Source organism: Carya illinoinensis, chromosome 11, assembly GCF_018687715.1.
Source record: "Carya illinoinensis cultivar Pawnee chromosome 11, C.illinoinensisPawnee_v1, whole genome shotgun sequence".
Taxonomy (NCBI): Eukaryota; Viridiplantae; Streptophyta; class Magnoliopsida; order Fagales; family Juglandaceae; genus Carya; species Carya illinoinensis.
The window spans coordinates 8,356,802-8,372,759 of NC_056762.1; the positions used below are offsets into that span (position 1 = coordinate 8,356,802).

At 33.5% G+C, this 15,958-nt stretch overlaps 1 protein-coding gene and 1 long non-coding RNA gene across 2 annotated transcripts; both read left to right on the plus strand.

Annotated features, from left to right (window-relative positions):
* The first annotated feature begins 10,350 nt into the window (after positions 1 to 10,350).
* On the plus strand, positions 10,351 to 13,008 carry LOC122282958 (protein EMBRYO DEFECTIVE 514). The gene is made up of 2 exons (XM_043095050.1): positions 10,351 to 10,843; positions 12,519 to 13,008. The coding sequence occupies exons 1-2, from the start codon at positions 10,451 to 10,453 to the stop codon at positions 12,846 to 12,848; spliced, it is 723 nt and encodes a 240-aa protein (XP_042950984.1). The 5' UTR covers positions 10,351 to 10,450; the 3' UTR covers positions 12,849 to 13,008.
* Positions 10,852 to 11,815, plus strand: LOC122282959. Its single transcript, XR_006230507.1, has 2 exons — positions 10,852 to 11,451; positions 11,635 to 11,815. It is a non-coding gene; the product is annotated as an uncharacterized LOC122282959 (long non-coding RNA).
* Positions 13,009 to 15,958: the final 2,950 nt, after the last annotated feature.

Below are 15,958 nucleotides of genomic sequence, written 5' to 3' on the forward strand. Positions count from 1 at the left end.
ATGTTAGAAGGAATTGTCCATCACATATGTATTTAGAATTTCAAGATTAATTTTCTAATTATATAAGCCTTTTAAATGTACATTTGAACTTTCTGAAGGATATTGTTTTATGAATATTGGGGATACTAGCTCAACTATATTTGACATATCTTCAGACTTAATTGCTCTCTCAACTACATTTGACATATTTGAATGTTATGCCACCATTTAACTATGATTGACATGTATTTTTATTTAAACATTTTGATTTAGTTATATTATTTGAAACATTTTTTCTCTTACTTTTAGGAATATGATGTGTTTGAACACAACTACACTTGACATGTCTTAAGACTTGGGTGCTTTATGAAATTTTCACATATATCAAAATTATTACTTATGAGCTGCTTCACATTTTAAGTTGAGAAGGCATTTTATAAATTTTGTTTTGTATGAAATGGTTGGTGTAATTGAAACAAAATTATGTCTATCATTACTTTCCATATTGCAAATAAATGAATTATGTAAGAACGGGTTGTGTATAAAATCATCAAGAAACTTTTTGTGAGATTTAACAGCATATAGAATAGTATTGTGCAAATGATCTACTAGCTCGTCTCAAATTTAAATTCTTAAATTGTTGCTTGAACATTATATGAAAAAATTATTACAAGTAATGACAAAGTTACTACTTGAACATGAAGGTCTTGCTTGGATGTTAAGATAAGTGAGATAAAAAAAATTGTAAATAGTAGTGAAAAATATGTGAATAGTAGTGAAATAGTTTGTGACTATTAGTGAAATGGTTTGAGTTATAACGTTTTATGAAGTTTTGGAAAATGAGAAATAAAAAGTTAAATAAAAATTTTATAAAGTTAAAATATGGTTATAATATGAATTTTTAATATTATTTTTTTGAAATATTTTTTGTGTTTTATTTAAAAATTTGAAAAAGTTATAATGATTAAATCGTGAAAAGTCCTATATATAAGAAGATTATGAAAACCAATATTTTTTAATTGGAGTTTCTAAATACATCCAATTATAGATATCCTAAAAGTGACAATGTCCCTCACCACAACCGCAGACAAAATATGTAACAATTAAGCAAGCAACTCATACATCAACAAGCATCATTGAAGCATTGTAATTGAAAAATTACAAATAATCGAAAATATAACTTATTAGATTAAGGAAGATTAGCAACTCGAAGGTCCCAAACTAAATAAGACTAAGCTTAAAATATGCAAGAAATATGAGGATATGTAGAATGTAATTGCATGAGGAGGTTGAGTAGAAAATAGAGAAATACATAGTCAAGGGTTTCAACCAAAGATTTGAATACAGTTTTGGTCGAGGCATTGAAACAAAATATTTTGATACCAATACCATTTCAATGAACCGTTTCGAAATAGTCTATATGGATAAACTAATTATATATATATATATATAAACTATATTCTAAAATAATGACAATATAAGAAGAAACCAAATAATACTTCTCAATACAAGTTATCAATAATTTTAATAGAATCAATTCAATCAACTACCAAGTTACAACTACCAATCTAGCATATTTTTAATGACTCATCAATCATTTTAATTTTTAATGACCCATACAGATTCTAAAATGTGAATATAATTTGAAAAAAATAAAAAATAAATCATCTCTTTTGTGTGCCTAATGGAACTGATACACAGTAGAGGAGAGATAGAGAGAGACTTGAGGAAGAATGAAGAAAACATGATTTGAGTGTTTGTCAACTTTACGAGGAAAACCTGTCAGGTTATATTTTGAAAAAATTAAAAATTAAAAAAGTCCCTCCTTTTGAGTTCAACTTTACGGAAAAACCTTTGTCAGCAAGTTTATTTACAAAATTGTCATGCCACTGATTCTTGCAACTGGGTTTTACATTCCGACTGAAATTCACATACCGGGTGAAAAATCGGAAACAGATCGGTATTAACCGAAATGGTTGATATTTGACTCGGTACGAAATGCAAACCTCCTACATGCTAGTTACTGTTTTAGCATGATAAATTTTGACTATTCCAGTCGATATGGTACGATTTTTAAAACTTTGGCTTTAACTAGAAAATAAGTCGTTCTATAGATGCAAGACAAAGTACATATTGCAAATTATTTCAATTTCAAAAGCCATGTATGACAACAACAAAAAAATCATTCCCAGCCACAAATAGAATACACCACACATGTGATAATACGAACAGCCAGATCGTGATAATTGCTCATGTATCCAAGCAAAATGTTCATTTTTCACAATTGTTTTTTAGTAATAGGGAAAAGTATTAGTCTATATGAAAAGTCTATGAATTTATAGTCTACCAACTTAGCTAAGTAGTTAATTCTACTTCTTGAAATTCTATTACCAGGATCAATCATCAAAACAAACCTAAGGTCCTCCACCCAAGTTTGTACTGTGTTAATTATTGGGATATGCTGAAAGTGAGACGATCCCTCACCAATCTATTGAGGCTCCATAGTGGGTTAGTTACAAATTCTAAATGTGATTTTTTGTCAAATGCTTAAGAAATTTAAACTCAACTTAGTGAATTGAAATTTTTTTCAAATGCTATTAATAGCTACTGAACATGAATTTGATAGTAATCAAGCAAATTTATTGAATACTCATTTTTTTAAAAGCATTATACTGGGATTATGAAGGAGAAACATCCATATAGCCAAATTATTTAAGGTACGTTACTATTAACAGACACGAGAGAGAGAGAGAGAGAGGTGCTAGATATCAATAGAGAGAGACAATTACATCGAATTTCAATAGAGTTGCACTGCGATAGAGATCAACTTGGTGAGTGACGGTGAGGATAGAGAGAGATCGATACACTTGATAGAAAGGAAAATGAATGGACTTAGTAAGAGAAAAAAAGACTTTTGTAACTTATATATGAATTTATGATAAGCATAATAGAACAATGATGTGTCACCCTCCATTTGAGGAGTGTAAAACTTAACAACGCACCGCGTCCAATTTTAAGGTTTTCCCTCCCATTTTTTATTGTATCCTCAAATTGCAACTATTCATCTATTAGTTGGACCACAATAAACTATTAACAATCACATCTTCATTAAGAAAAATTACTCCATATCATTTTACGCACTCCTTTTATTATTAGTATTAGTGTTTTTATAAGGTCCCTCGAAGGAGATGATGATATGCATCATCAGTTCACTTAGGGCTAGTTTGGGTAGTCAGAATACCTCAAAATTTTGAGATGAGTTCGTACAGTTGAAAGTAGCTAGGCTCCTAAATACGTTAGGGACATCTCAATGGGAACACTCCAAGTTAGAAATCATGTGACTTCATTACTGTAGGTCGAAATGACATTACTGAAATGAATAACTTCTCCTATCAACCTTTCTTCTCTCTCCCTCTCTATCTACGACCCGCAACTTGTTTTTATAATTTGTGAATTTTTAATTAAATAAGTTTCAGAGTGGCAAAAAATATTTTTTATGATAAAATATTTATTATCATTTGGAAATTTTTAATTAATAAAGTTTTGGAGTGAAAAAAATGTGAAATAACTCACTTGAGGGCTATGATCATAATATATAGCCAAAGTTTGGAACAAAATGGAGGCATGAGAATATTGTAGGAATAATTAGTAGATATTATATATTTTTACTAATTTTGATTTAAATAAATTTCTCTAAAAAAAAGCTTCTGCAAAATTTATTTTTAAAGGTGTTGGAAATCATTTATCATAATAATTGTGTTTATAACTACAACATATAAATAAAATCACTATTTCACCATCATTACTAATAAAATTAATCATTGATGGGACCCACACATTTTTTAACTTCCTACTCAAAAGTCAATGAAGAGGCTACCAAGTGTTAGACAAAATGACTCAAGGAAATAAAAGAAGTCTAGAGCAAGTTTGGAATACCATTTCTCTTATTCCATGCATATATCAGCATTACGCAAGTATTTATAGAGTATGAAAACTAGTCTTTTACATAAAACGATTATTTTAGAGAATTCGAGCATTTGGAATGTTGAATATTCGATTGACCTTGAGTAGGTGACGTGTCTTGAGCTCTTAGCTGGAGGTATCAACATAGTCGGTTATGGAGATGGGCTCCTCTGGTTGCACATGACCACTGTATACCTTAATATCCCCCCGTGATGCAAGCAACACTAGTAGAATACTGAGGCTTGATGGTAAGGTAGAAAACCTTACAATGGAAAAGGGTTTTGTAAGGATGTCGGCTAATTGGTCCTTGCTAGATACAAAGGCAACTTGAAGTGTCTTGTGGCACAAAATGATAATCAAGTTCAACATATTTAGTGCGAGAGGGTAAAACAAGATTTATTATTAAATATGTAGTTTCAATATTATCACACCATAATACAGGTGGATAAGCTAGAAAAATTACAAGTTCTTTCAACAACGATTGTAACTAAAGTAACTCACAAGCAGTATTTGCCATTGCTTTGTATTTGGCCTCAGTAGAGGACCGTGCAATCGTGGTTTGCTTTTTAGAACTCTAAGACACAAGGTGATTACCAAGATAAACACAAAAACCACCAATGAATTTTCTATCATCCAGGCATCCCTCCCAATTAGCATAAGAAAAAGCTTTAAGTATAAAAGATGAAGAGGCCAAAAAATGTAAACCATAATTGGAAGTAAGCTGAAGATAATGTAAAATCCTCTTGACAGCTTACAAATGAGGAATACGAGGACAATGTATGAATTGACAAACTTTATTAACAATAAGAGAAATATCTGGTCTAATAAAAGATAGGTGACGGAGGCTTCTTGCAGCACTATAGTAAAGTTGAGGATCTTCAAAAAAGTTACCACTCAAGGTAGTGAGTTTAGCTGAAGTGCACATGAGAGTGGAAACAAATTTGGACTAATGCATGTTTGTGCACAACAACAAATCAGAAATATATTTGTTTTGGAATATAAAAAAACTAGTAAATGTGCGAAGAACTTCAATTCCTAAAAAGTAATGCAAAGCACCAAGGTCTTTAATAAAAAATGATGAGCTAAGATCATTAACGAAAGCAGTGATGAGAATTGAGTGATTAGCAGTTACCACAATATCATCCACATATATGAAGACATAAACAAAAGCATGTGTAGTGGTAAAAACAAATAATGAAGAATCTAACTTGGAAGCTTGAAACCCTAGTGCTAGCATTTTAGTGCTAAGCTTAGAAAACCAAGCCTTAGGGTCTTGTTTCAAGCCATAAATTGATTTCCTCGGTTTACAAACATGAGTAGGAAAATTAGAATCAACAAACCCAATAGATTGTAGCATGTACACATCCTCTTCCAAATCTCCATGTAAGAAGACATTTTGGATATTGAGCTGGTGAAGTGGCCATCGGTTTTGTATTGTAATGGAGATGAGAAGTCAAATAGTGGCTGGTTTCACTACAGGACTGAAAATCTCTGTATAATCAAGTCCAGCTTTTTGATGGAATCATTGGCAACGAGGCGAGTCTTGCCCTACTCAAGGGACCCATCAACATGCATTTTGGTTTTAAGAACCCATTTAGAGCCTAAAACATTGAAGTTGGGAGAGGGAGGAACAAGGTCTCTGGTTTTATTATGGAGAAAAGCTTGAAATTCGAGATTCATGGCTTGATGCCATGCTTAGAATTTTGAGACTTGTGTCTAACAAGTAGGTTCCTCAAGAACACTAGATGAGACTGAAATAGTGAGGGAGGTTGAGGGTTTCGGGGGAGCCCATAGAATCGTGCCATCAGACCTCAAGATGGAGAAGTGTATATGGGATTTTGAATAGGTAATCATGGGATGTGAGGGTGCGGCAGGAGGTCAAGTTGAAGGTGATGCAGGGGAGGGAATAGAGAACGTCGGTGCAATGGGTGGAGAGTTAAGGTTAGGACCTAAGAGAGGATTTGTAATAAAGGAATTAGAGTTGGATGGCTTGGGTTGTGTAACATGTGAGTGCGATGGGGGGTAGGTCTCGAATATAGGTATGGACTGAGATGGATTGGGCCAAGTGACAAGTAAGGAGGGAATGTGAGGTCTTGAGTGGGACATGAGTGTAGCCGAAAGGTGTTGAGATGAGATGGGCCGTGTATTTAGAGAAGGAACAGAGAGGAGGGGGGGGGTGAGGCCTAGTGGACGAATCCGAGAGGGAGGTGGGTGTGGCAAAGGGAAAATGGGCCTCATTAAAATTGACATTACAGGAAATATAAGTCTGACTAGTGAGAATATGAAGACAATTGTATCCTTTGTGATCAAGAGTATAACCCATGAAAACACATAATTTTGAATGAAGATCCATTTTGTGATGATTAAAGGGACAAAGATTAGGCCAATATGCGGAGCCAAAAATGCGGAAAAAAAAAAGAATAATTAGGAGGATGACCAAAAAGTGCTTGGAAGGGGGAAATGTTTTTGAGAATTGGAGTAGGTATGCAGTTAATGAGAAAAAAGGCAATTTGCAAAGCCTCCATACAATATTTGAAGGGAACTAAAGCATGTGAGAGGAGAAAGACCAATCTTGACAATATGTCGATGGCATCTTTTGACACTTCCATTTTGAGCATATGAATATGGACATGTAATTCAGTTAGTGATGCAAAAAGACTTAAGAATGGAGGATAGGGACGGAATTCACCACCCCAATCTATTTGAATGGAAATGATATTGGAAGAAAAGGTGTTGCTAACATAACGTAAAAATGCTAATAAAATAATGGTGACATTATATTTTGCATGAAGAGGAAAATACCAAATAAACTTTATAAAAGTCATCAACAATAGAAATGTTAAATTTATGAATGAGGAGGATAGCACAGGCGTTGATCCCTAGACATCTAAAAACAATAATTGAAAAGTTTTAGTGGAGAGAGAAGGTGACGGTGGATAAGGAAGAGCATGTGACTTGGCTTGGCCACAGGCTAAGCATGGAGGTAACGCGGTATTTGTTGTGAGTGTAAGTTGATATTGATGAATGGTAAAGGAGGTAGTGTGCGAAGAGCGATGTCCAAGATGGGAGTGCCAGTTTTGTGAGAAGGTTTGTTCACCAATATATGCTGATGAAGAGATAGGCTTGGAATTAGTGGGGAGCTCATAGAGACCATTCCTAACGGGGCTTGGAGGAGCACCTGTTGTGTGTGTAGATCCTTCACAAGAAAACAAGAAGAGTGAAATTCAAAATAAGCTAAATTATCTAAACAAAATTGACGAATTGATAAAAGATTACGAGTAATTAAAGGAACATGTAAAAGCTTATGGAGAAAGAATTTGCCAGCAGATGTATGAAGTTGCGTTGTGCCAATATTGGAAATAGGTAGAGAGGACCCATCACCAATGTTGATATGATCTGGGCCTTGATAAGGAGTTGAGTCTAAATTAAAATTAGAAAAATCTGCATTAAAATGATTTGTAGTTGGAGTATCTAAAAACCATGAACTATGAGAGGTGGTGGATGGTGGAAGAGCTGTGTAGTGAGCAAAAAGAAAATGTGGGGGAGATGACTAATAGGACTGATTAAAATGATGGTAACATGAAATTGCAGTATGACCAATTTTTCGACAGACCTGAAATATGGGTCGTGTTCCAGAATGATTAGAAAAGAAATTGGGTAATTGAGAAGGGCCTTGACTCATGCCACATCCATGCCGAGGGGTGTGACCATGGCCACGACAAGGAGAAAAAGACATTTTGGTTAGAGTAGCATGTGCTTGAAGGGGACTTCCAGATAGAAGAGAATCAGTCTGGTGTGCTAACCTAGACTCATGGTTAAGAAAGTAGCCATAAACTTAGGAAGAAGAGAGGGGATTGGGTCTAGTGATGATCGAGGTTACAAGTTACTCATAATCGATGCCTAAACCAGCAAAAAGGTAAGTCATGAATTTTGATGATGAAAGTGGTTGGCTGGCGGCATTGAGAGAGGAAGTTAGAGAAGTGGTACGATGAAAATATTGAGAAATTGTTTCAGAACCTTTTTTTTAAAGTGGCCAATTTGTATTGTGTTTGCATAGTGTGTGTAGTGGTTTGGGCTGAAAACATAGAATGATGGGTAAACTAGATTTCTTTGGATGTAGAACACTCAAGAAATTGGGAAAGGATAGCATCGGTGAGGGAGGAGTTTATGGTGAAGATGATAAGCTGATCTTGTAAAATCTATTTAGTATACTTGGGATTGGGTTGGTTGTTAATGGTGGAAGGGGGGTTGGGATCGAGCCATCGACATATCCGAATAACTGGTGCCCTTTGAGAAATGGTAGGATTTGTGCTTTTCACAAGAGATAATTGTCAGTGAAAGGTTTTTGAGTAATGTAATGAGAAGCCAAGTAATAACAAATGGAGGTATGGTGGAATTGGTTTTGTTTGGTTCCATGATTCTATAACAAAGAAGACGAAGGGGTACAATAGTCCTTCAACCTTTCTGATACCATGAAGATGTTACCAAGTGTTTGACAAAATGATTCAAGGAAATAAAAGAAGACTAGTGCGATTTTGAAATACAATTTCTCTTCTTGCATGCATATATCAGCATTACACAAGTATTTATAGAGTATGAAAACTAGTCTTTTACAGGGAAAGATTGTTCTAGAGAATTCGAGCATTTGGAATTTTGAATATTCAGTTAGCCTTGAGTTGGTGACGTGTCTTGAGCTCTTAGCTGAAGGTATCAATGAAGTCGATTATGGAGATTTGCTCCTCTGGTTGTGCATGACCACTGTATGCCTTAATATTCTACAACTTAACATACTTCATACATCCAAATTAATTCCAATGAGACCTACAAACTCACTCAATCTCTACTCACGATTATTCACAACTCTTCTCCAACTATTTTCACTATCCAAACACAACTTTAGTATTTTCCCTTTTTATATGGGACAATCCATCCCTCCTTAGATCTCCTATTTTATTTAGAATTAGTTTGAGTCTAGTTTCTCATTGAAATCAAACCCGTTAAATTTAGCTCAAGTGCAAGAGTCTTGGACTTAATCTAGTGTCTTTTATTTAAAAATAATGCTATATACGGTTTTGGAATATGCAAGAGTTGTGTATTCTCTTTTTTAAAAAATTAATTTTTTATATAAGTTTTATATTTATAAATGTGCGGGATTTATACATCTAAATACAAATCATTTTAATTTTAATACTCGCTCGTTCACTTTTACAAAATTTTTTATCTCATCTCATCATTACAATTTTTTCAAATTTCACACAAAATAAAATAAACAATTTAACTTTTTCAAATCCTAAAACAAAAATAATATTAAAAAAATATATTCAAATAATATTTTATTCAACTTTTAATTTTTATCTCAACTCATTTTATCTCATCTGTAAAAACAAATGAAACTGAACTAATATCAACTTAGTTCAGTTTAATTTTAAGCTGAGTCTAACATCCAAACACTCAACTCTTAAATCATTAAACTCATATCAACTCAAAACCTCTTTACAAGTGTGACTAATAACCTTTTTTAATTCAATATCTCTTTACATATGGAATCCACAACCTTTTTTAACTTTTTATAAATACATCTAAACTCATTTTAAGTGGTCCCACAAAACTCACTTTACTATATTAACTAATTACTATTTATAAAAAATCTAACTTATTTCAACTTAGCCAATATCTAAACTCATATTAAGAATTAAAAGAAAATAATCTGCCGAGCCCATACAAAAAAACAAAAATAAAAAGGAAAGCAGACAACAACTTCAATTTCGATAGTTCAGATTTTGGACCTATAAATAGGGATGTAAAAAAAAAATATCAATAAACTGATAAACTGGACTGGACTGGACCAAACCGGTCCCAAGTTTAGTTTGGTCCGGTACCGATTTTATTTTTCTTAAAACTGGTCAAAATCAGTTCAGTTTCGATTTTTCTTTTTCTAAAACTGAACCGGTTTATATATATTGTAATTTTTTATATTGTATATAATATTTATATATAATATATAACTATATATAAAATAATTTTATATTATATGATAAATTAATAATTAATATAATATTAAATTTTAAAATATTATATCATTTTGTTTATTATATTAATAATTATACTAATATTATATAATACATATTAATAATTATATTAATATTATATCACTATATATTATAATTTAATATAATATATTATCATATTGTATATTATAATTATATTATAGATTATAATAATAAACTATAATAATATATTATAATATATAATATAATATATTAAAATCGAAATATCGATTTAAGAGAATAATTAATACGTAATTGATTTTAAAAAATACAAAATCGATACATATAGATTAAGTCTTAAATTTTGCCAAAAATCAGATAGAACCGGCCCGTTACACCCCTTCCTGTAACATAGCTTAGAGCCTTGAGTATAAAACTAAAACTAGGGTTTTTGAAGATAGTTAACTTCAGTCTCAAAACTAAAACTAGGGTTTTTGCGTATTTCAGTTCGCTCTATAGTTATGGCAGAAGAGACCGCACCTGAACTCGCCGAAGTCAACTCGGCTGCCCAAGAGATGGACCTCGAAACTGTTGGACCCGACCAGGACCTGAGGGACGACGACAAAAAGGGGGTCGAATCCGCGGAGACGAATGGCGACGCCCCGGGTTCGAAGCGTACGAGAGAAGAAGGGGCCGAAGAAGAAGTAGACAACGTCGTTTTGGAGAAGAAGCAGAGGGTGGAGAAGTCCGTGGAAGAAGAGCGGTTGGAGAAGCAGGGGGAAGAAGGGGAGGAGGAGGAGAAGGCGCCGGTTCGGGTCAGCTTGGGTCCAAAGATTTTCGAGTCGTCGCTGGAGATGTTCGACTACTTCTACAAGTTTCTCCATTACTGGCCACCGAATCTCAATATCAACAAGGTAATACCATTTTTTACACAATTTTTTTTTTTTTTTTTTTTTTAAATTTTGGTTGTAGAAAGTAATGCTCGGATCGGATGCTGATAAAGTGTAGGAAAAGGATAGAGAAGAGAAAATTGAATTTTTTTTCCCTTTCTATTTTTGCATAATTCCAATGCGTTACTGCAACCATTTTGATTGTTTGAGGTGAGTAAAACGATTTTTTAATTTTTTTTAAATATTGTTTGATTGCTTGAGTTATTTATTTATTTATTATTATTTTTTTTATCATAATCTCAAATAATGAGTAAATTCTTTTTCGAGATTCGTGTGTAATTATTTCAGGGTTCTTTTTAGCCCCCCTCCCCCCAATCTTCTTGTGGGAATGATACTCTCATCTTACGTTGGTCCAAAATTTTTATAGTTTTCAATATGCCTGATCCATTTTGTAATATTCTAAATTAAGTATAGGAAGATGGTGAATGAGATCCACATTGCTTGGGAGAGAGAAGTTCTTGCCCTCTTGATTCCAAGGGGCTCCAATTGTAACCTACTAGCCCTTTTGGGGTATGATCTTAGTTGTGGCTTTGGGCCTTCCTTGGGTCGTTACACATCTGTTGAGGAACAATGTATGTGTATCTACAAACGCCCTTAAGTTTACTTATACAAAATATATATATATATATATAAACCATTTGTTGAGCAACGATGTCTGTCTATGAAATTAATTGATTAATGAATATGGATTTGGTTTCATAATATTGATTAAAAGGCTTGACATTGACCTCTGGTTTCTTGTGGAGATAACGTAGGCCAAATCGACTTTTACCTTCTCCCCCTCTGGTGTGGGAGGGGGAGGATGATGCACAGATGTAAGTTTTGATGTACGTCTGGTCTGTGGAAAAAGTTGTCTAGTAGTTTGGCACTCAATTTTTCAGTAATTTCAGTTCTTTTGACAGATGGGGTTGGGGGGTATTACAACTTTGTTGGAGATCTTTGGCATGTTTAGCTGCTCTCGTTGATCGTAGGCTATTACCCCTGTAATGATTGCTAGTTTTGCATCAACTGCATTTTTAAACAAGATTCTATAGATATCACTTATCAATTGATGGAGCATCTTTTAGATTTTTACCATGTAGTCTTACCTGATTCTGATAGTTCGTTGAACTTCACTTCTTTCTTTTATTTGACATAGAGAAGCTAAAATAAGCGGTTTATGTTTGCCCTCAACTTCACAGAAAAGAAATTTTGTGTTTGGCCTCAAATATAATAATCTCACTGTTCTGAAATTTTTGTTTACGAAAAAAGATGAAAGTAAATTGTCTGCAACCTTACTTTACACATTGAATGTTGATTTCTGTACAGTAAGATTACTGTGCGTTTAAATAGGATATTTGGTTCTGATTCTTTGATTACTAGTCCTATACCAAACACTGAATTCCTGTTTCAGAACCACTGCATTGCATACATATATGACCATTAGCATGCTAGGCCCTTTAATTATTCCCCCTTCTCCCTTCTTTCTCTCCCTCTCTTCCCCATCTATTTATATTAACAAATTGCCACCTCAAGCCTGTTGCTTTGTATTCACGAATTAAATGTAAAGCAGGATTTTGATGGCCATACTTGAATTGTATAACACATTTGATTAGAACTGACTACTGTAAAACTCATATCCTTTCTAATCGTGTCACAGTATGAGCACATGGTGTTGATTGACCTACTTAGTAAGGGTCATCCAGAGCCAGGCACAAAGATTGGGGGAGGCATCAATTCTTTTCAAGTGCGATACCATCCATTATGGAAAAGTAGGTGCTTCTTCTTCATCAGAGAGGATGAATCTGTTGATGATTTTAGCTTCAGGAAGTGTGTGGATAATATACTTCCCCTACCAGAAGAGATGAAGATAAAGCCCAGTGTTGACAAGGCATTAAATGGTCGTGGTGGTAAGGGTCGCGGTGGCCATGGTGGAAGAGGTGGAGGCCGTGGACGTGGCCGTGGAAGAGGGGGTAAGCCGAGGAACTGAGGTATCATGTTTAATTTACTGGATTTGGGTTTTGTTGGTGGCATGAAGAGTTTTGTATTTCTTGGAGAAGAAACACCTTCTTTTTTTCAATTTTATCCTTCTGGCACGATTATACTTTTCTTTATAGTAGTTAATAATGATCTTAAAGTGGGTTTTGTTATATGTGGCTTTCACCCTAGGATGCTGAAAGGGCGCCTATAGAGAGTTGTGAAATTGCAAGATAGATTGCTGTGACACACTTGGGAACGTAACCAACTGTTATTAGGAGGTAACAAGTTGTCCCATGAAATGAGCCATTTTCTCTTCTACTGTTTGGCTAAGTTGAGCTTAATAATAAAAGAAACATATTCCTACCTTTCATCCTCAATAGGCTAATATTACGATTTGCACATTTGTTGGGAGGAATGCTAGGGTAGAAAAGAGTTATGAGATTGCATTGGGGGCCCTTGTAAAACGATTTTGAAGACAAAAGACTGAGTGGGGCGCTCAAGAGATATGTAGTTAATTAGTATTGTTTGTTTCAAATGTAAGGCTTAGAATTTACCCAATTGGGTGGTCTTCGACTGTTTTGGATGGTAAAATTGATAGGTTTTAACCTGTTGAGAATCGTGGTCTTGAAATCAAAATGTATCAGCACCGATAGAATCGTGGTCTTGAAATCAAAATGTATCAGCACCGATAAGTTGTTGGTCCTTACATAGCTTGTTTGGGTAATGAGATATTATCATGTATTCTCAAAACTTTTCACTATATCCTTTCTAAACCTCATTCAAATACAAAATGTTTTTCAATTTGAAATTTTCAACTTTTTCATCTAAGTGATGTTTGAGATTTGAAATTGAAAATTGTTTTGTGTCTGAGTAATGTTTGAGAAGTAAATTATAAGAAAGTTTGAGACATGATAATCTCATCTAACTTCCCAAACAATCCTCGTCACCTCATATTTCTAGTACAGGTGGTTCTAGGTACTCATTACAATCTAGAATGGTATCATATAATTTCAGATGATGTCCACAGTGTTTGCAAATATGTATAGAAAAGGTAAAGGTAGCTACAGTTTCTGAACAGGGCAAGCGTAGCTAGGAAATCGAGATTGAATAGAATAATAACACATTCTTGGGTAGGATAAGATTAGGAGGAATATAGACAATCTTGATGGTGCCAACGATGGAGGAAAGACGATGATGGTCAAAAACCCAGAGTGGTTATCGGAGGATGCCATCCTAGAGATATGAGGTAGGGATTGGGAGAATAAGGCTGAATACAAAATATGGACATGATCGTCAGTCATGCGTGTTGTTTATCAACTTTGAACCCTAATCGAGTTGCCTGTTACAAGGTTGTTGGATATTAACCCATATCAGTCGAATTTCACAAGGTACCGTTGGATCACGAATGGAGGTTTTCTCTAATTGTTTGACTACGCTGGTTTGAATTCAGGGATGAGAAATTAGATGTTCTAACTTTAGAATATATACGTTGTGTGGATCCTAAAGAATTTAATAGTGCTCACACAGGTTTCATGATAGAGTGAATTTTACGTTAGTATTTACTTTTAATAAATCCGTAAGCTGACATAGTTTATACTTTATATGATACACTGGCTCTAGTACTCTATGTTATGACAAAAGTAATTTTACAATCTAACGTATTATATCAAACTAAGTCCGTCTGTAAATTTATTTTTGTGATATCTTTTTGTGACTAAAACATTTATTAATGTTATCTTTTATCTGAATTGGAATTAGATTATCTAATTTTTGATAGATTGATTTTTTATAATTATTTTTTATTAAAAACACTTTCTATAATTTGGAGATGGGACTATAATTTTCTGATCCAACGAGTCATGCACTAGAATCCTGTGCAAATGCAAAACATGTACCATCTTTTAATAATATTGGGCGTCGATTCCACTACATCTAAATTCTTCCGTCATTTATAAGCGGCTAATAATTAATCATCCACCATTCGTTTGCATTGAGGACAAATAATCATTTTTGTGAAAGAGAAGAGTTTGAACTGTAAGACGTCCAAGTCAGTTTTCTTCAGCTCTAAAATTGAAAAGGCAAAAAAAGGTAAAAAAAAAAAAGAAAAAAAAGAAAAACAAAGGCCCCCCAAGTAATAATTAATTCAACAATCGGCCCACAATCTAGATATTTAAGAAGTTTGAGCCGCTGTGTCAAGACTGCTAGCTCTTCTACATCATCCAATAATGTTTTCTTCAACTCTAAGACATTAGAGGAAGCAATCTTTGATTGAGGAATTGAGGACAAGGCAGCGTGAATTAGAGGTTCAAGTAGGTATAGAGATGCGAATGGAACAATATGAACAATAACGAGAGGAGTTCTGAAAAGAGATGAAATTTTAAATGCAAATGCTTATGCAACAATTTAAACTTCCAAACAATTAATTTACATTATATATATATTTTATATCTGTTTCTGTATGATGAATACTAATATTATTTTATTTATTTTGTTTGCACTTATGACTTATGAGACTACTTTTATGTGTATTAACAAATTGTAATGTATTTTTTAAAATATTATGTGTATTTAGTTTTTTATTATTTGGTAAAATCAAATACCAACTATTCGAATGACCAATAATAATTCAAACAACAGCAATCAAACCATTTGAACAATGATATAGAACATTCGACCATAATCTGTAAAAGAAGTTTGAACAACACTCATAAACTGTTCAAACGTAACAATTGTTCGAATGCTTATTGATGACTTTGAACATGATATTAAATACGTTTAAACATATTTGTTTGTTCCACCACCAAAATTAACGTTTGAACAGTTTTCTGTCTGAACAAATTTATTTTGGTCAACTATTCACAAAGTATGCTTTTGGACATAATTCACAGTTGAACGTAATGGTTTTACAGTGTGACTGAAAATTTGGGACGAAACTAAATCGTCCCAAAAAATAATTTTTCGGACAAAATTAAAAATTTCATCCTAAAAAACTTTTTGGGATATTGATACTGGGATGACCTTAGGACATATATTTTTGTCACAATTCTTTAGGACGAAAATTTTCATTCCAAAAAACCTCTTCTGTTGTAGTGACTGAGCAAACCACACAGTTATTAAGAG

What these genes read in the sequence shown, in the direction of transcription:
- LOC122282958 (XM_043095050.1), top strand. Translation starts at nt 10,451, where the DNA reads ATGGCAGAAGAGACCGCACCTGAACTCGCCGAAGTCAACTCGGCTGCC. An exon ending in CGAATCTCAATATCAACAAG is followed by an intron (nt 10,844 to 12,518) that starts GTAATACCATTT and finishes ATCGTGTCACAG; the next exon opens with TATGAGCACATGGTGTTGAT.